Source organism: Salvia miltiorrhiza, chromosome 2 (genome assembly GCF_028751815.1).
Source record: "Salvia miltiorrhiza cultivar Shanhuang (shh) chromosome 2, IMPLAD_Smil_shh, whole genome shotgun sequence".
NCBI classification, from domain to species: Eukaryota; Viridiplantae; Streptophyta; class Magnoliopsida; order Lamiales; family Lamiaceae; genus Salvia; species Salvia miltiorrhiza.
The window spans coordinates 58,036,982-58,057,632 of NC_080388.1; the positions used below are offsets into that span (position 1 = coordinate 58,036,982).

A 20,651-nucleotide genomic window follows, 5' to 3' on the forward strand; every position below is an offset into this window, starting at 1 on the left:
CGAGCATGGCTTTCTCTGGCCGCTCCCAAAAATAAAGCCCTAGCTTTCGCCCCCTCTCCCCTTTTCTCTCTGGACACCTACATTTCAAAATCGAACGAAAATGTCAGCGGAAAAGACGAAGCAGCCGCTAACGCCACCACATCTTTGTATGGTGGTGGAGCCGGAGTGAAGTTCCTGTCGGCGTCATCTCCCTCCTTGACGACGATTAAGTCGCCGCCACCTCCCTCTAGACATCCCGTATCCAGCCGCCGCCATCCGGGTTTCAAACGACGGCGTCGCCCAGCAGATTAGTTTGTTTTTATATACTGATTTAAGATTTCATTTTTTTCGTTTCTTAGTTTTTCGTTTTAAATTTTTAATTTTTTTTATAGTACTATCATTTTTGTAGATCTATGAATATCATCTTAAAAGAAAAGTTTTTTTTTTTTTTTTTGCAAATCAGCTTGTTTTTAAAATACTGAGTAAGATCTTTATCTTTTTCCATATTAATTTTTTCGTTTTTGAGTTATTTATTTATTTTTTGTATTTACGGTGTTAGATTTATGAATACCTATACAAATGGGTTCTTAAAAGTAGTTGCTTTATTTGCAGATTACTATGAATCTGCTATAAACTCTTCTTTCATCATCTTCGATAAAAAAATTTGTAATCATATAATCTTTTGTAGACTTGTTCACCTGATCGATATTTGGTGAATCTGGCTTTTGAGATTTTGAATTCTTAATTTTTGAGATTTTGAAATACTCCGATTGATTTTGGATTTTTGTGATTTTGAAATATGCTTTGGTCTCTTTTTTAACATATTTTTAATATATAGTTCTAGATTTTTTGAAAAAATATACTTTGGTAATCTTTTTTACAGATTTATGTGTTTTTCAATTTCCATTTGCACAGTTTTTTTTTTCCTGTTTTTCTGCATTTGCATGTTAGATATCAAGGATTTCAATTGATTCTTGGTATTTTCTTTTTTCTCAATGATACTTGAAAATTTGAAATTAATTTTCAGCAAATAACCAAGCTAAGTGTATTATTGTTCCTCATACTTTTCCTTGACTGCTAATCACAAGGCCGTAGCTGAAAATCCAGCTTCATTTCTCTTGCCAGTTAGAGTCGAACTGAAGCCAAAAAGTGGAATCAGGTAGCTTCAGGCCTTCAGCTTCATTTTTCAATACATACATATTGAGAAAAATACAAATGTATTTCTGAGGAATGATTCAAATGTGAAAGAAAATTCGTTATTTCTGTGGCTTTTGCAGATTTGATAGGCAATACTTCCATGCTTCAGATCCAAGTCTTCATCTGCGGAATTCAGAAATACTATTAGTATCACAGTTTGACATTATGTATAAAGTAGAAAACATGTAATAATTGTTTAGTATTTGAGTTGTAATTGATCCTAATAGTGAATAGCAAAAAAAAAACAAAATGAGAGTAACACATAGAAACATAAAAATAATAAAATAGGAGGGAGAGAAAAAAAAACATAAAATAGAGAGTGAGTTTGCAGAGTGAAGTTTGGTCTGAAATTACTTCATATTTATAGGCAAAGTGTTTGGCAAATTGGCTCCAAGATTAGTTGTTTTTAAATTACAAATTGTGGTTTGGGCGCCATTTTTGGAGCCAAAATTTAAGGAATTAACTGTGCCAGCTGTTGAGGAAAAAAAAATTAAATTTTGGCTTTTTTTAATGCACTCTCAAATTTGGGCAAGAAGTCATGAACTTTTACCCAGCAGATACAAAGTTCAATATCCATTGGTTTCAACGAAGTTGCTCTTGGCGGGAATCACATTCCCCCACAAATCTATGCTTTAATATATGTATAGATAGATAGATAGATATATAGATATAGATGCATATTCAGTCTTTAAGGTTGAGATGTTCTTTCAATCTTGACAATGAAGATGCTTCATTGTTTAGTGAATATATATAATAGTAGAAATTAGGACTTTGTGGAATATCAGAGAATTTTAATTTAAAATATTAAAATTATTTGATATGATCAGTAAGTCGAAGCATAAGTGTCATTTTTTTTTTTTGAGGAATATTTTGTAAGTGTCATTATTCTCTATCATTAGTACTAATGTTGCCGTCTATAACTAAATATGATTTTCAAATCCACAAATCATTCGATTGAGGAGAATTGACAACGAGTTTGAAAAGATTCAAAATTGGAATAAGGTCTAGATTTTAAAAGCATGGTTAAGAAAATTTATATCGTTATGACATATATGGGAAGGATAAAACATTTTTCTATATGTTCGCAGGCACGGCAATAAAAATAATTTTATATTCAAATTAACTTTAATTCGTTCATGAAAAACAATCATAATTTTCTAGACAATTATATATTTTGATGAAAAACAAGAAAAAAATACATAAATGAGAGGAGTAAATGAGGACAATTTTGGTATTCAATTTCAAAACATGATTTACAATATAAATAATTAAAAGTAAAAAAAAAAAAGAGTTATATCATGAATAATTAAGAAGGAATAGATATATTTGAGAAGCAATTTTTGTAAGCAACATACATTAATGAGTTGCTACTTGGTAGTAATGAACTTCAGCGGTTGTGAAGGGGATCCGATTCATCGCGAACTCGTCTTTTGCTGGTGGAAAATGCATCCAAACCACTACTAATTTTCCCTTCAACCTGCAACTCTTCATCATCCAATTGCTTTTCTTGAATTTCCTTGTTTTCGGAAGAGACTAACCACATTAGCAGAAGCAAAAAAAGCACCAACTTTTTAGGTTGCATGGTGAAAACAAAGGAGGGCTTGTGTACAACTGCGCTGCAATGTTTATATGAGTTCTAATAAACAGCTAAAATATGCACTCCACTTTTTAACATTTAAATAATATCTCCGTTTTTTCGATTTCTATATATAATTTGGCTTCAAAAAATATGAAGACTAAATTTGGAATGCAGAAATATCCATCGTCACCATTGCGCGCACGATTTGTTTGAAAGAAAATTAAATTAAATTAAAATGGGTACTCATATTCTCTAGTCTTACCACTCTACAAAATAGAAAAAATTAATGATGATAAAAAGAAAGAAAGTACTGTGTACAATTGGAGAGTATGGGAGAAGAAGATAGAATAAAAGAGACAAAAAGACAAAGAGAAAAACAGCACTGGATCCTCTCCAATTTCTTCTCATTTTGTTGTCCAATTTTGTGCACTCAAACTATATCTATCTCTTCTGATGAAAGTCAAACTATATCTCTTACATGATATTATAATAAAATCAAATTTGTTCAGATCATTAGACTCGTAAATAATCAAGAAATTCAATAAATACTGTTATGAGTTGTTCGCCTTCTTTGATAGTAAGTTTCTAATATGTGTCTGTATATACATATAATATATGTAATTAATGATGGATGTTTGCTAATTTGATTCCTGTGATATTGAAGATCGAGGTATGAAATAGATAATAGTAACAGAAATCTATACTATATTAAAAGAGCAGTTTTCAATTTCAAATTGATTTCAAATCAATTTGAAATTGATTTGAGTGGCAATTTTGAAGATATATGAAATATAATGGTTATAAATAAATTACACATTCACACCCCACTAATTCACCCTCATATTCACCGCATGAACTAATTCAACATATCTTTTAATTAATAAATTATAAAACTCGAATTAATGCAATTATAAAATTAACCGTTAATGTCAGAGTTATGCCACAAAATTGTTCATTAACTTCTATCAGTTCTTTAATATTCTATTTACGTGCTTCCATTTAAATATAGTACAATAAGACAAAAATTATTAAATTAAAAATATGTAAATTATCAATAGATTTAAAGGGTGATTTCAGACTAAAAAAAAATCTATAATTACTATCAAAATTCAAAAGTTTATAAATTCAGGTTCTTTACACAATTACACTATTTATATAATTCTAGATTCTTTACCTACATCATCTATATAATTTTATATATAATTTTAAATTTTAAAAATATCAAATATTTCCATGTATTCACTGAGGGTAAATGTAGTTTGATTTAAAATGCAAAAAAATATATTTATGTAAAAATAAAAAAATCTCTTTCCTCTCTCATCTTTTTTTTTGAATAAATTTATTTTTTAATTATTTTAATTTTTTTTTGCACTTTAAATATCAATTTTTATTATTGTGAAATCTATGTATACTATATTAAAAGGGGAGTTTTCAATTGAAAATCAATTTCAAATTGATTTGAATGGCAATTTTGTGATCGAATATTGAAAAAATAAATGGCTAATTGAAAATTTATGTATAATTCTAAGAACGTGGTTTTGACCACTTCTTTTAAATTTTAGTTCAAATAACGTGTGTCTTTTTAATCTGCAAATCATGGTAGTATTTTTTTTACAAAATAAGAACAGCATATTATGTGCATAATTGCATTTCTCATGCAATTATATCTAAAAGTATTTCTGAGTTTTTTAGATGAATAAAATTAGTTATATATATATATATATATATAATTTCTTATATGATTTAAATTTATTTAATTTGTGGTAGTGTTTTCGTACTAATAATACTTTATTTATTTATATAAACATATTTGATATTTATATAGATTAAAAATGAATCTTTTTTAAAAATGGTTTACATTTATTTATTTTAAGATTTTCAAATTCTTCACTATATATTAAATTTTAATATAAAATTGAAATAATTATATGGTATAACTATTTTACTTTTAGTTACATACAAAATATACTGACTATTGTAATATGCAACAATTAGTTTGTACATAATTTTTTTTAAAAAAATTGAGTTACCTTATCGTAATTCTATTTTTTTTCTTTATAATGTAATTATTATTTCATGGTACTTATTAAATTTAATATTATACTCATTGAGTTGATAATATTGTTATTATATACTACTTCGATTAAAATAATATAGTTAACAAAAATAATTTTTAGTTGTCAGTTAATCTAATTATAAAATATTTAATATGCATATCAAATTAAAGATCAAAATAAGAGCTTTAATTTGATATATTTTATGTAAATATATCAATTAACTTAAACTGTAAAAGTTATATTTATTGAAAGATTAAAGTTAACAAATTATGTCTCAGCTCTCATCTTTTTTCGAATAATTTTTTTTTAAAATTATTTTCATTTTAGCCTTTAGTTTTTTTTTTGCTTTTTGATCGTATCAATTTTTATTCTTGTGTATTGTTCTTTATTTTTTAATATTAAGCTAAAATATATATTTAATTAAATTTAATTTTTATTATATTTATAAATATGATAATTGAGTTGGTATCAATTTTATATAAATATAAAAATATAAAAATATTTTCCGTGCATCGCACGGGGTGCAAATGCTAGTTAGAACGAAATTTTCACTTTGCGGAATATGAAATAATTTTAATTTAAATGAAAACGAGACGTGGGTTCAATAAGAAGAGCCAAAATAAAGTTTAGCGTACACGTGTGATGAAATGGTTTTGTCATATATATACTGTGATGAAGCCCCCAGCAAAACATTCATGCCTTCGCTCTTGGAAGTGCGCAATCATCTAATAATAAAAATATATAATCATTTTTTGTGATTCTATAAGAAAAATATTATATATATACTCTTTTCGTCCATTAAAAACTAGTCTCCTTTTATCATTTTTAGACATACACAAAACACAATGTAGGAAATTTGTTATAAGTTGATCAATATTTGATATTTTCCGAGTAATGAAAATATTTAATTGAGCATAATTAAATGATACATGATCGATCTACCTTTCAAATAAATGATCGTAGTATATTTATTTTACTCAAAATTGATTTTCGATAAACGAAAAATAATTATTTAAAGTTGGTTACTTGAAATATAAAGTTGTGGAAAGTGATAAACATTAAAGAGATATTAATATTGTTTATCCCACATTGATTAGTTAACACTAATTAATATAATTAGTATATAAGTTATAACATTTATATAGGTAATAAAACTGTGTGCACAAGTGATGATTGCAAAGCTCATACGTGCGCTGCTGTCGTCCGCCCGTCCCCAGTCCCGGCTTCCAATCGTGGCTATGGACTTGAATCTTGGTCTTTGGGTAGTCTTTGGGCCAAACCTTAGACCCCAACAAACTTGGTATTTTGGACCATCAATTTCTTCGATCCAAAAGTTGTTACATCCGTGCACTCTATGCATTTCATAGTTGAGTTTTGTTCTCGCCTCGCTCTAATTCTGTTCGCTTATTTTTTTAACACGTCACAAATGCACAAGTGCTATTGTGTATAACAACAAGTAAGGTCATATTCCACATAAATTGATTTCTAATGATTAATACTCTAGATAATTATCCTCTATCTGGATGACATAAAATACGGGTTGTTCTAAACAATTAAAATAAAAATAGAAATAAATTCACACAAGTAGAAGGAAAAACTATGAAGAATAAATATCACAGGGCTATGGTTTCAACAGATTCAGGAAATCAGTCAAATTCAATGACAAGTTCTTCCTAAGACAATCTCAAAATTAGTTTATACTTACTCACGTGGCATACAAACCGTGAATTACATGTAAGGCTACCGTCCCCAAATCATTCTTAAACATATAACTTCTAAAAGTTCATAGGATTAAAATCCTCACACAAGTCTCAAGTTCTTTTGACTAATATTGACAAGCATGTTATGTGTTCTTAGTTTAAGCAAAAATAATCATCTTCCAATATCAAATTAATGCCAATAATCATATAAAATTGTGGCCAAAATCAATAAAGCAAACAATAAGCATAAGATTACTAGCCACACATAGACATATGAACTAGCAATGAACAATCAAGAATAAAATAAATCATCTAATAATAAAACCCGAAAAGCTACGATGAATTTTCAATTCTTGCTTCCAATCTTCAAGTACGTCGTCTCTTCAAGTTCTCCAAGTGTAAATATAAGCAAATGAGAAGTACTTTCTTAAAGTTTTCAAGGGGTATTTACAGGTCAGGGTGTCAAATACAGTACAAAGCTTGAAAATACTAATAAAAGTTCAAAATTCAGCAAAAACGCAGACAAAACAGAAGAATTAGCGACCGGACTCAGAAATCGGCGATTGCCGTTTCGGTTGTTGTTTTTCACTACTCCGAGCGACTTTCGTATTTCGGCCATATCTTTCTCATATGAACTCCGATTTGCAATCCATTTGCGCTCACAAACTCGTATCGAGATGATTTACAATTTTTATTTCAGACTATTCTTTCAAATTCTGCTTCAATCTTTCTGAAAATTTGCTCAAATAATAAGGAAGTGACAAGTTTTTGACAATAAATCAATCTTCACTCAAATAAACCATTAAACACACAAAATTCTCACAGCTAAGCATCAAATATGACACACCAGAAGACAAAAATGCATGTTTAAAATGTCATAGTGTCATTTGTATAATCGAATAGTGTTATTTACAATGTTATAGTGTCATTTGTATAATCAAATATTGTCAATTATAGACAATGTCATTTGTATAACAGAATAATATCAATTATAAGCAATGTCATTTATATAATCAGATAGTGTCATTTACACAATTTGAGTTAGGATGCGGGTCAAGATGCAACTTGGTTGTACGATACAATCGATTGTACCTAAATTTTTGTGTTGATAAAATTAGTACAAGAATGAAAAAATGAGATATAATTAATGGAGTAAGTTGGAAAGATTAAAATGTAAATAATGCAACGGCTAAAAATAAAAAATAGAATTTATAAATTTAAAAGTAAAAGATAGTTATAGAATTGATAAATATTATTGAAATAGTTTCGATTATTAATTAAAAAAAATCAGCGGCACCAACTTTGATGTTACTTTGAAATGCTGGATTTTTGGGCCCACCGTCAACCCACAACCATCGTTTTCTTGGCGAACATCGACGTCAGCAAAATTTATATTTTCTCAAAGAAAAAGAAAATAATAATGCGTATGCGTTCCCCGTCGTCACCAACCCACACCACCAACTCCCGCTCTCTCCTCCCTTAACACAGATCCCATTCACACACACACACACACACTCTGCTGAGTGAGAGAAAATACAGTTTGCAGCGGCCATGGCTTTCCGGCGCCTTTCCTCCATTCGTTCTCTCTATTCCCCTCGTTACATGGTGAATTATTCATTTTATCTTCATTATCATCATCTCCGATCTCGTCGACTGCGCTTTCTAAATTTTATTGGCATTCATGTATTTTGATGACAGTCTTCCTTCGCCAATCAAGCTGCTACCCGCAACGACAGCTCTCGAGTCACCGTAACCATCTGTCCTCATTTCTCTATTTCTTATCATGTGTTCCGATTATTGTGATTGTTAATCTCTCTCTCTCTCTCTCTCTAGGGAGCGCATCTTGTTTTTAACTCGAATTTCGTTGTGGTCAGTGGATAAAGCAATTGAATGCGCCGCTGGAGGAGGTGGATCCGGAGGTTGCGGACATCATTGAGCTTGAGAAGGCCAGACAATGGAAGGTTTTTCATTTTTGCAATACCTATCTATGTCAAATATGTTCATGTTTCTTATTGGATTCGTTTAATGAGCTCTGATTTGGCGACATTTTTGTTGGATATGTTGAGTTTTGATTGTTGAGCTAATTATGAATTTAGGGGTTGGAGCTTATACCATCGGAGAACTTCACTTCGCTTTCAGTAATGCAAGCTGTTGGATCAGTTATGACCAACAAATACAGTGAGGGGTACCCTGGTGCGAGATATTACGGAGGCAATGAGTATGTTGACGGTTTTCCTCTGTTTCATACTCATTAATTTTGTGGTTTGTCATTCATCGTGTGAAGATCTTTCCAGTTCAAACTAACCATTAAGTTCTGATTTTGTTGATTGGTCTCATAATGATTCAGAACTGTTTTATTTGAAAATTTGTTGATAGGATACTGATAATAGAGAGAGCAAAATTATCGCAGTTTGGAAATTGATCTATATTAACCACATTAACCATTGGTTTTCATGTATAACAAGATAACCATTTCATGCCCCAAAAATAATCCGAAGTTTCTCTTAGAAATAACTTCGAGCTCAAAATAGAGGTGTGATACTTGATTTCAGCCGCATTTGAGTGCAACATCGCTAAGATTCTTTAAACGATTTTCAATTCTTTGTAATGTGTTTGAAATAGGATCCTTAATTTTTGGATGGTGGGAATCTCATTCTCCTTTACCTTTTAAACATTTATGGTCTTAATGTTCATGTGTTAAGGTACATTGACATGGCAGAGAGACTGTGTCAGAAGCGTGCCTTAGAAACCTTTCAATTGGATCCCGAAAAATGGGGAGGTAAGCAGTTTTCCATTTTTATTGTACTATCTGGATAGTTTACATCTGGTCACATAAGAATTCTCCTACCATCAAGGAAAAGATTGTTAACATGATAAATGCCCAATGCACAAGCATGTGATTAGTCTGAAAACTACTTTCAATGAATAGCATATGTATGAAAGGTCTTTCCGTAATGGGAGGGAAAATAATGTTCTATCTTAGCTCCTGGATTTCATTATTTTCGTGACTATGATGATTATAATTTCAATTATATATTACTATTGTGATGTCAACGTTTAGTGACCTTCACAATTGTCCTTTGTGTTTTGGATGTTGTATGAAGCCAAAAAATATTTCCTACCTTTCAGTTTTTAACATTATAAACTTGATATCAAGAGTACTATACTTTGTGCTTGCAGTGAATGTACAGTCCCTTTCCGGTTCCCCTGCTAATTTTCAAGTTTATACTGCTTTATTGAAACCTCATGAGAGGATAATGGCACTTGATCTTCCTCACGGTGGTCATTTGTCACATGGTTATCAGGTATTTCCAAGTTTGTGGATTCTATCATACTTTCTCTTTAGTTGCACATCTTTTAGCTGGCTATTAATGTTCCTTTGCTTGTTGGATTACAGACTGACACTAAGAAGATTAGTGCTGTGTCCATATTTTTTGAGACAATGCCCTACAGACTGGATGAAAGCACTGGCTATGTTGACTATGACCAGGTACTTCATGTCAACTTCTATAACTCTCGTCTAAGTTTTGTGAAATACCTTGCCAATGTTACCATCATTCAATCACAACTTGTGCTTATGCTATATTGCTTTATAAAGCCTAAAAATGTATGAACCCCTGAAGCTAGGATTGTCTAATTTGAATGGCACCTAGAGGCTAGAGTCAGGCAATCATGTGCCATTTTTTTTCTTTCTAAAAAGGCCCTTAAATGATAGAGCTTAATAGACCACAAATACAAATTTCTATTAGGAAAGAAAATGTTTTGCCCGACTTGAGTAAAAAGCGGATAAGTTATGTCCTTACATAAAATAAAAAAGAAAAGGAAAGTAAGGATTTAGCATCCTATGTTTCTGGAGAATGCTTTCCTTAGATCAATCAATGTATTATTTCAGATTGTAATTGGTATATATGAAACAGAATGCTCGACAGCTTTCTCATCCAATATGTAATGCTTTGATTTGTGTGAATCCTTCCAGTTACCATTTCAATATATTACAACACCAATTTATGTTTAACTTGATGTAGGAAAGCAATGTGGCTTAGCCCAATTCATATGGCAGAATATTATCCCAAACTAGTAGACGTCAAGAAGATACACCTTAGATATTTTTATGATAGAGTGAAGACAGAGTATAAGAGGAAATATGAAATAACGCAAGAAGAACACCTCAAAACTGAGGTTCAGAAAACATAACCTAATTCTACGTACTGGAAGGAATATTAATATATAAACTCATACCCGAGGCCCATGCACAAGGCCCGGAACTAACTAAATAATAAAAGCATAACTAATTAACTAATTCCAAAAGCCCAACTTCAGCTCCAACTCCATGATTGTGACGGGTATAGACCTTCCAAGAAGGCCCACCCGCCGCTATGCTATCATTTTAGGTACAATAGTCAATAAGCATTGACTTTCCATGAAAGGTGAGTCAGTAGACATGCAATTATCTAACGCCCAGAACCCAGTGAATAGTGATATCCTTGATTTCTTTATATTGCACTTGTGCTGGCAGTCTGGTACCAATCATTTTCTCAAGTTCCCTTGCTCATGGCTGAAACTTATATTTGGTGCAAAATCTTTAGCTTCTTTTAAGTTTCTCAGAAGTATTAGTCAGCACAATAAGCATAAAGCGTTGTTACATCCTCCTGTCCGTGCATTATAAACCAAATATGGAAGTTCTACAGAATCCTTCATGTGTTACCGCTAAGCCATATTAAAAACTACGCCGAAGTTTTAAAAGTTTAGTCTGTCATTATCTATATAGTATGTCCTTGATGTCAACACTTTTGGTTTTCACCTTTGTGGTTCTTCTAGTTCCTTTTTTTTTTTTGATAAATTAACAATTAAACAAAGAAATTTAAAGACCACGCCACGATGGACTCGAACCCAAGACCTTTAGCCTTGGGCATTAACCACTCTACCGTTAGGCCAACGCACGCACACTCTTCTAGTTCCATTAAGTATTTCATGTTGTGAGCTGTTGGGAAAAAAGAAAGTTATATTTCCTTCTACAAGCCGGTTTTCTTGGATCCATCCAGCATCTGTGAAGTTTGAAATCTTGTTGTTTCAGCTGGAAAAGAGTGCTGTACTTTTCAGGCCGAAACTGATTGTTGCTGGTGCAAGTGCTTATGCTCGTTTATATGATTATGCACGGATTCGCAAGGTAAATTTGACTACTGTTTTTTCTTGAGTTTCATAGTAGAATTTCATATATTCTTTTCAAGTTGCATATTATCTTGATGTTGCATTTTTTTTTTTTGGGTCTTATTACAGGTCTGTGACAAGCAAAAGGCCATTATGTTGGCTGATATGGCACATATTAGTGGGTTGGTTGCAGCTGGTGTCATTCCGTCCCCATTTGAATATGCAGATGTAGTTACAACTACAACACACAAATCATTACGTGGGCCACGTGGAGCAATGATCTTCTTTAGGAAGGGTGTCAAAGAGATTAATAAACAAGGGCAAGAAGTGAGTTTTTATATATAAGAGTCATTTTACTGTTCTTGCTTCTTCTGCTGTGTTCTTGACATTACTCATTAGTATCTTTTTAACGCCATTAAACTCTACTCTCTCCCCAATTCTTTGTCCATGTGAGTGGGCTGCTGGCCATGCAAGTGCCAAAATGTGCATAATGAATAAAGCAGATTCTGCACTAGTTTATTATTGGAAGTGCCATATTGTAGACAATCCAGTTTTCTAAAATTGAGTTCCATCTAACAGGTGAAGTACGATTATGAGGACAAAATTAATCAAGCTGTATTTCCTGGGCTTCAAGGTGGACCACACAATCATACTATATCTGGCTTAGCAGTTGCCCTAAAACAGGTAAGTATTCGTCATTCGTGTGATTGTTTGCTCTTTTTTTTTTTTTAATTATTTTTCCTTCCTGATCTTATCATTCTGAGTTGCAGGCCATGACACCAGAATATAAAGCATATCAAGAGCAAGTTCTAAGTAACTGCTCAAAGTTTGCTGAGGTAATACCTCTGATCAAGAAAAGTTTGTTGGATGCAACAGAACCGAACCTGTCAACATATTTTTCTGAGTTCTGAGCTAGCTGTATGGTATCTTATCATATTAACAATATCCTCTATGCAGGCTTTGTTAGAGAAAGGCTACAATCTTGTATCAGGTGGAACTGAGAACCATCTCGTCTTGGTGAACTTACGAGACAAGGTATACTCACATTTGCATTAGCACTTCATTATCTTCTTGCTTTAAACATCGATATAAATGTTAAGTAAGGGCACTTTCTAATTTCTTGAGTTATTCATCCTTTATAAGAATCATTACTGGATTTCTTTCTAATCCTATCACACATTTTCTAATCAATTGTTTCACATGTAAATAGCCTTCTGTAGTTTTCTTAGCATGCATCTTCAGAAAAATAAGTATTATCAAGGTTAATATTTGACTGATACATTTCCTACTGGACACCATATGAAGTCATTGTTTCTGTGGATGCTTTTGCAAATGCATAGGCTGTGTCATATCTTCTATGTAAGCCTGTTATTAGTTTATAACAGGATACTTTGATCTTTTGATACATTTGGTACTTTGCTTCAACCTGTCAGTTTTGGTCTCTGTAAGTTCCATCTGAAGTTCATGCAAGTAATTCCTATATAGATTTGTCTGCGAAGACTGATCAGTAAATTTACTTTTCAGATACTATGTTAAACGAGGGCAAAATAAGAGGAAATGAAATCAAATTAGCGGAAAATATGGAATCCATAATGCACCATCATTACTTTTTACAACTTATAAATTCTAAATCTTGTTCTGTCCCTAGTGTCGTCATCTTGTATTGTTAGTCCTAAAGTCTTGATCTTCATGTTTAAGGAGAGCACAAGTGAAATGCCTCTACACGAATTTAACTGGAGGCAAAATCTGAGTTTTATGGCTTTCCATTATTTTCACAATTCAACTAAACTACATCATTCACTTTATAAATTAGAAAACAAAATGTTGCAATAGAAGTACTTTCCAACTCCACTTTTTAATTTAAGAACTCCACAATATCTTGAACCCTAGAGCACGAATAAATTCATAAATGCAAACTACATGTTCATGATCTGCAGGGTATTGATGGATCTAGAGTTGAAAAGGTTTTGGAGGCTGTGCATATTGCAGCGAACAAAAATACGGTTCCTGGGGATGTGTCTGCCATGGTACCTGGAGGCATTCGTATGGGTAAGCTTTTCTCTTGGAATTATATGACTACTTTTGATTTTCCACCACTTAATTCATGATGATGAGATCCTTAATATCTATTAGGTACTCCGGCTCTCACATCAAGGGGATTCATTGAAGAAGATTTTGTTAAAGTAGCTGAGTTCTTTGATGCAGCTGTAAAATTGGCCCTAAAGATAAAGGCTGACGCAAATGGTTCTTAATTCTATCATTTCTTGCATTTTACCTTTACTCTCTTGCTTGACATGCCCATCTCTCCCAATTTTGCTAACCATATTTTTATCTTAATAACAAAGTCATTTTCTGCAATCATTAGGAACCAAGTTGAAGGACTTTGTGTCATCTATGATGTCAGACACTCATCAATCTGCACTATCAAAGCTATGTCTTGAGGTTGAGGATTATGCAAAACAATTTCCTACAATTGGTTTTCAGAAAGAGACGATGAAATATAAGAAGTAAGAACTGAAGCCAAGCTCGAACTCCTAAAAGGTAAACATGGGTCTTCTTTGGAAAACATCGTAGATTCTAAATGTTATTGTGGAGATCAGTATTTTTTTTTTTTTTTTGGATCAAAATTAAGTGCCTCATTTTTCATTAAGGTCGAGTCACCTAAATTTCGGCACCCAAGCATATTTATGAATTATATTTTACTCTTATTGTATAACAAGCACATATGAGGATTTGTGAGTTCCCATTGATCAATCATATTATTCTTTGGAATTGGAAATAACTGGAAGAAACACGAAGTATCAGGATACGTCAAACTGAAAGTCTTAAGAACCTGCTGCTCTATTGTCAAAAGTTGTGTACCGATTATTCTGGTGATGTAATCAATGGTACTGCATTATAGTTCCCACTCCTTTCTGATATTCTCTCATAATGACTCGTAATTCTGGATATTGTTCTCAGAGCTATACTGTATTAGATTAGATTCATAGAGGAATTTGATAATCTATTCTGTGTAGGTTAATTTCGCGTCAGAAATCTGGTCACATACCCCAGTCCCAGTGTGTCTAATTTAGAGGCCAGATTGTATAGATTGAAGACCAGCAAATAAGTTGGGCACGCCATATTTTCATACGTGGATGCGGCGAATGTTTGTTCGTTACTGTAGCATGCTCTATTTAATCAAGTTTCATAACTACTATAGATGCTTTTTTAACGTGGCAGTGTTCATACCTGAACTTTTCTATGGTGTATTATTTTGCTGATGCAGACATACAATTCTACCATGAGCAGCTTCTCGATAATCCCTTCAGTTTTCACCCTGGCCATTTCTTACACTTTGAACAATGATTTACCATTTTCCGCTTTGATTCATTTCTATTATTGCTACGATATTCATTCATGATATTAATACAGTATATTGTTTCAACTCTCCTCAAATCTACTTATATCAAAGAGGACTGACCCGCCCTCCTCTAGCGGACATATCAAGTGACACAATCTTTATCTAATTATCTTCAAGAAATATCTATAAACTAAATGAAATATGACTAAAAAGCTAATATAAAATATTTCTATAAATGTAGAAGTGACTCTAATTTAAATTATTTTTTTTTTCTAAAATACCAAAAATTAACTTTACAATTACCTCACAATCAATCTAATTTCATAGTACACCATGTTAGTTGTTTTATTATATATTTGACTATCCTCACCAAAGATTACATTTTTGAGTCATCTTTTTTACAAGTAGCTTGTGAGATTGCAACGTACAATTGATTATGGTTTAACATCGATTTTGGTAAATATAGTCATACGTTTGAAAGAGGCTTGTCTTGTCTCTTGTTTATCATAGACTCATAATAAAGCAAATGACTTTTATATTAGAGCCATGCGTTTGGATAGTTGTATTTAATTGAGTTTTGAAAAATTATTTTATATTATACTCCCTCCCTTTCACCTACTTGACGTTTTTCTTTTTGTGTCATCCCACTTATCTTGAGGCATTTTCTTATTTGACAAAAAATTTACCTTTTATTTATTTTTTTCACTTTTTCACTTACCACACTTAATACAGTAAATATTACTTCATTCGCCTCATTACATATGTCCCACTTTTCATTATGGAATGTCTCATTACAAATGTATCATTCTTTTTTTGGCAATATATTCTCTCTCTATACTCAATATTTAAATAATTTTCATCAACCCATTTATTCTACTAATTACACATTTCTTAATCTTCGTGCCTAAAATTAATGGAACATTTGTAATGGGACAGAGAATAGTTTCTTAAATTTCGTGCTAACAAATTTTGTCTTAAGATAAATGGGACGGAAAGAATAATTTATAAATAGAAATTTTAAAAATAATTTATACTTAATTGGGGTTTAGTCATCATGCATGAAATGGAATTAAAATAATGAAGTTAGAGTTCAGCCACCTAGAACCAACATTAAAAATATGGATGTTAATCGGGCCAACTTATCAAGTTTCGGGCTCCTATCAGATTGCAAGTTATATGGGTTGAAAAAAAATTTCTCGATCTTAATCCTAAACTTTAAGATCTCTTGACGATTTTATATTTGTAACAAACAAAATGCATTTATAAATAAGTGATATTTCAACATCGACTTACATAATAACTAATATGCAACTCTTAGAGAGATAAGGATGCACACATGTTTCTTATCATCATTTTTTAATTTTTACATCTAAACGTTTTATATTAAGTAGTAGATTTTTTTATTTTATTTTTACTTGGGGGAAAGGGAGCGCGGTGGGGTTTGAACCCTAGACCTCACTGTTCGTAGACAGGAGTTCGCACCGCTTGGTGTCCCCTTGGGGACATATTAAGTAGTAGATTAAAAACACTGAAAAGTGAAATGATGAGTATAACATTAGAATATTGAATCAAAATACGTTTCATAAACCTTCGAAAAAAATATCTTATTATACAAACTTTCAGAAGCAGAAGTTGGAAAATCAAATGACACATAAAATTTCATATAATCAGACGAACACATTGTTCTCGGATCAATCCTATAAGGCTCGAGCTATTTCGGATCGACAACCAAATAGAATTGTCATTAGATTGTTGAATTATTTGCTTACGAGCTAGAATTTTATCGAACTAAAAAAATGTAATCCTAATTTTCTCGAATTATCGAATAACCCACAAATTTGGAACCGGATTAACCTCTCTAATTAAGAACGGGTCTTCTTCTCATCACCAATATATGATTTTTGTTAAAATGACAAGGACACTACTTTTCATTTACATAGTATTTACATGCATTTACACAGAGATAAATAATGTAAAATAAATGGTGTAGACTAGGCCCGCCACATCCAAACGACTATCGTTTATTACCTGCCTCTGCCTCTGCCTCTACTTCTGCCTGAGCCTGCTTCCGAAAAACAATCTACACCTAAATTTCATCCAAACACACTAGATAACATTTGATCACACTATGTAGAAGTAGAATTCCTGCTTACAATTCACTTTCCCATGGCATCTCTGCCTCCACTTTTGGCCGCCAACACAGTCAAGCTCGACCCAGAATTCAGGAAACTCTCCGCTCCTCCTCTTCCTTTCGATAAGGTATCTAATTTCACATTTACTCAACTCCAATTCCATCAAAACCGCACATATATTCTATATAATTCTCACTTCTCCGGGTTGCAGAAAAATTACAGCACGAAAGAGCCCAACTCCCTGAGTTCGGAATTGAAAGAAGCAGTTTCAACGGCGGGCCAAGGTAACAACAGAAAACTCGAATCGTCTAATTACTTCCCCATTTTGCAAGAATGTATACTGCAGAATTCAGTTTCTGGAGTTGAGTCGATTCATTCCCAAATCATCAAAAGCGGGTTTGTTGAGGACCTCTTCCTCATGACTTTTCTAGTCAATGTTTACGCGAAATGTTGGGATATGGGGAGCGCGCGGAAGGTGTTCGACAATTTGCCAAAGAGAAATGCTGTCGCGTGGACTTCGTTGATGTCCGGTTACATTTATAACTCGCGGCCTGAATTAGCTATCAGCATTTTCAAGGAGATGTTGGAAGCAGGGGCGTACCCCACGAATTACACCTTGGGAGTTGTCTTGAATGCTTGCACTTCATTGTGTGATATCAATCTTGCGAGACAGATTCATGGATACATTGTGAAGTATGATCTCGAGCACGATTCGAGCATTGGGAATGCGCTCTGTAGCTTGTATTCCAAATGCCGCAATCTGGCTATGGCGATCAGGGCGTTTGAGAGGATCGCGGAGAAGGATGTGATATCATGGACTGCTGTGGTATCCGCATGTGGGGATAATGGGAATTCTGCCAAGGGATTGGATATGTTTGTGAAGATGCTCGTTGTGGGTGCTGAGCCGAATGAGATCACTCTGACTAGTGTGTTGAGCTTGTGTTGCACGATGCAGGCTCTCGATGCAGGATCTCAGGTTCACTCGTTGATTATAAAACTTGGATATGGCTCGGATTTGCGCTTGACGAATTCAATCATGTATTTGTACTTGAAAAGTGGTTGCATCGCTGAGGCGAAGAAGTTGTTTGTTGGTATGAGCTCTGTCAGCTTAGTTACATGGAATGCTATGATTGCAGGCTATGCAGAGATGATAAGCCTTGCAGAGGATGCCCTCTCGGCTTACTTATGTGGAATCGAGGCGCTTCAAATATTCCAGCAGATGAACAGGTCGGGGCTGAGACCCGATCTGTATACCTTCTCGAGTTTGTTCAGTGTGTGCAGTAGTTTAGTGGCTTTGGAGCAGGGGGAGCAAGTTCATGCTCAAACGATAAAAACTGGGTTTTTATCCGATGTGATTGTGGCTACTGCTCTAGTGAACATGTACAACAAATGTGGAAGCATCAATCGAGCCAGCAAAGCTTTTCTAGAGATGTCCACAAGAACCCTAATCTCGTGGACTTCCATGATAACCGCGTTTGCACAGCATGGGCGCTCAGAGCAGGCCTTGCAGGTGTTCGAGGATATGAGACGTGTAGGGGTTAAACCAAACAAGATAACCTTCGTTGGCGTGCTCTCAGCCTGCAGTCAAGCAGGAATGGTGGACCAAGCATTTGCATACTACGATATGATGAAAAATGAGTACAGAATCAGCCCTGTGATGGACCACTACTCGTGCCTGATAGATATGTTTGTGAGATTGGATCGGATAGATGAAGCCTTTGACTTCATCGAGAAGGCAAATTTGGCTCCAAATGAATTCATATGGTCGATCTTGATTGCTGGCTGTCGAAGTCAAGGGAAACTAGAGCTAGCCTTTCATGCTGCAGAGCAACTGCTTGAACTCGAGCTCAAAGACTCTGAGACGTATCTCTTACTGCTGAATATGTATGTGTCTGCAGGGAGATGGAAGGATGTCTCGAGGGTGAGAAAGATGATGAGAGATGCAAAGGTCGATAGAATAGTGGACTGGAGTTGGATTACCATCCGAGACAAGGTCTATTCGTTCAAGTTCAGCAGCAAGAGACATCATCAAGACGGGGTTACTGAGCTCTTGGACGACTTGATTGATAGAGCGAAGCCTCTTGGATATAAGGCTGAGGCGGGTTTGGAGATAGACGACGAGCTAGGGAAGGAGGAGGCTACAACCTCAGCTGCTCATCACAGTGAAAAGATGGCAGTTGCCTTTGGATTGCTCAACACATCAGGTGAGGTACAGATCAGAGTCACCAAGAATATGGGTATGTGTAGGGACTGCCATTGTTTTATTAAACTCGTCTCTTTATTGACTTCCAGAACTATAATTATTCGAGATAGTAAGAGGCTGCACAAATTTCACAATGGAGAGTGTTCTTGTAAGGATTTTGGGGGTCTTGTTTGAAGACTCCTCCACATATTGATTCTCAGTTGATGACTTTTTTATGCAATTTTCAATCCTCATCCATCCATGCACATATAATTAATTTTTTGCTCTGTAGTAATACAGACCTTTGATAAGCTTTTTTTTAAAAATCCATCAACTTCATACACACAATGAGGTTAATTGTCAACTAATACACAAATTTTCACTCATTTTATAATTTAACCAGAACATTTAAAATAGGGGTTAATTGTCAACTAATGCACAAAGTCTCATCCATTTTCTAATTTAACCATAACATTTGAAACGTTGATAACGCCATCTAGAGGTGGTAATCGGTTCGATTCGATTATAATTGGACCCGATTGCATGAAATGATTAACCGATGATTTTCGATTCGGTTAATCGGTTTACATTTAACATTACTATGAGTATGTCTGATAGTATCATTTCTAACTCCTCTTTAGTCTTTCCAATTCTCTAATATGCAAAACATCGAAACTCGAAATCACATTTGCATTTTCGACTTGCACTTTTTACAATTACATCTCATTCATTATAAATTATTACATTAGGACTCGCCACTTATATATACTCTTCATCGTAACCACGATAATATTCTATCTTTTGATATTAACCAAAAATTAAACTTGAACCAACATATTTTCATTTTACAAACTTACAACTCCAAAATATCAAATCATTCAGCAACACCAAAAATCATTTGTTTCTGAGGAAACGATAGCATTGAAAATATTAAAACTATGAATAAAACCAAACATCCGCCATAGATTCTGAGTGTAAGTAGCCAATTTGTATATAATGAAAGCAAGAGTGGAAGCGCATCCCTAAACTGAAAGTATGAAAATTGAAATTATACAAATATAATTAATAAAATATATTATTTAATTATTGTTAAACCGGTTAATTCGGTTTGACCGATCGATTACCGGTTAATTCGAATAACCGGTATACCTAAAATTTACTAAACGATAACTGAACCAAACCGACTAATTTCGGTTATCGATTAACCGATTAACCGGTGTTCGGTTCGACTACGGTTATAACCGAATAACCGGACTTGTTTTACCATCCCTAACGTCATCACCTTTCAATTTGTTATAAAATTAACATTCCAACTTTTAAATATCATACAAAAG

General features: G+C 33.4%; 2 protein-coding genes and 1 long non-coding RNA gene across 5 annotated transcripts; all 3 read left to right on the forward strand.

Annotated features, from left to right (window-relative positions):
- The first annotated feature begins 731 nt into the window (after nt 1-731).
- On the forward strand, nt 732-1,482 carry LOC131010620 (uncharacterized). The gene is made up of 2 exons (XR_009096626.1): nt 732-1,138; nt 1,257-1,482. It is a non-coding gene; the product is annotated as an uncharacterized LOC131010620 (long non-coding RNA).
- Nucleotides 1,483-7,908: 6,426 nt separating this feature from the next.
- LOC131010621 (serine hydroxymethyltransferase 2, mitochondrial) lies at nt 7,909-15,090 on the forward strand. 3 transcript variants are annotated; one of them, XM_057938233.1, is made up of 16 exons: nt 7,909-8,117; nt 8,211-8,261; nt 8,387-8,473; nt 8,609-8,730; nt 9,215-9,291; nt 9,693-9,817; nt 9,910-10,002; nt 11,587-11,679; nt 11,790-11,987; nt 12,240-12,344; nt 12,431-12,496; nt 12,618-12,695; nt 13,598-13,709; nt 13,794-13,904; nt 14,026-14,201; nt 14,678-15,090. In XM_057938233.1, exons 1-15 carry the CDS (start codon nt 8,064-8,066, stop codon nt 14,169-14,171), a joined length of 1,518 nt encoding a protein of 505 aa, XP_057794216.1. In that variant the 5' UTR covers nt 7,909-8,063; the 3' UTR covers nt 14,172-14,201; nt 14,678-15,090. The 3 variants fall into 3 exon arrangements, with proteins under 3 accessions (XP_057794216.1, XP_057794217.1, XP_057794218.1); XM_057938234.1 differs by having other exon boundaries at nt 14,929-15,090; XM_057938235.1 differs by lacking the exon at nt 7,909-8,117 and having other exon boundaries at nt 8,232-8,261; nt 8,346-8,473.
- Nucleotides 15,091-16,982: 1,892 nt separating this feature from the next.
- Nucleotides 16,983-19,558, forward strand: LOC131010622 (pentatricopeptide repeat-containing protein At3g24000, mitochondrial-like). The gene is made up of 2 exons (XM_057938236.1): nt 16,983-17,262; nt 17,347-19,558. Exons 1-2 carry the CDS (start codon nt 17,170-17,172, stop codon nt 19,510-19,512), a joined length of 2,259 nt encoding a protein of 752 aa, XP_057794219.1. The 5' UTR covers nt 16,983-17,169; the 3' UTR covers nt 19,513-19,558.
- The last annotated feature ends 1,093 nt before the right edge of the window (nt 19,559-20,651 follow it).

What these genes read in the sequence shown, in the direction of transcription:
- LOC131010622 (XM_057938236.1), top strand. Translation starts at nt 17,170, where the DNA reads ATGGCATCTCTGCCTCCACTTTTGGCCGCCAACACAGTCAAGCTCGAC. An exon ending in CTCCTCTTCCTTTCGATAAG is followed by an intron (nt 17,263 to 17,346) that starts GTATCTAATTTC and finishes TCCGGGTTGCAG; the next exon opens with AAAAATTACAGCACGAAAGA.
- LOC131010621 (XM_057938233.1), top strand. Translation starts at nt 8,064, where the DNA reads ATGGCTTTCCGGCGCCTTTCCTCCATTCGTTCTCTCTATTCCCCTCGT. An exon ending in TCTATTCCCCTCGTTACATG is followed by an intron (nt 8,118 to 8,210) that starts GTGAATTATTCA and finishes TTTTGATGACAG; the next exon opens with TCTTCCTTCGCCAATCAAGC. An exon ending in GATAAAGGCTGACGCAAATG is followed by an intron (nt 13,905 to 14,025) that starts GTTCTTAATTCT and finishes TGCAATCATTAG; the next exon opens with GAACCAAGTTGAAGGACTTT.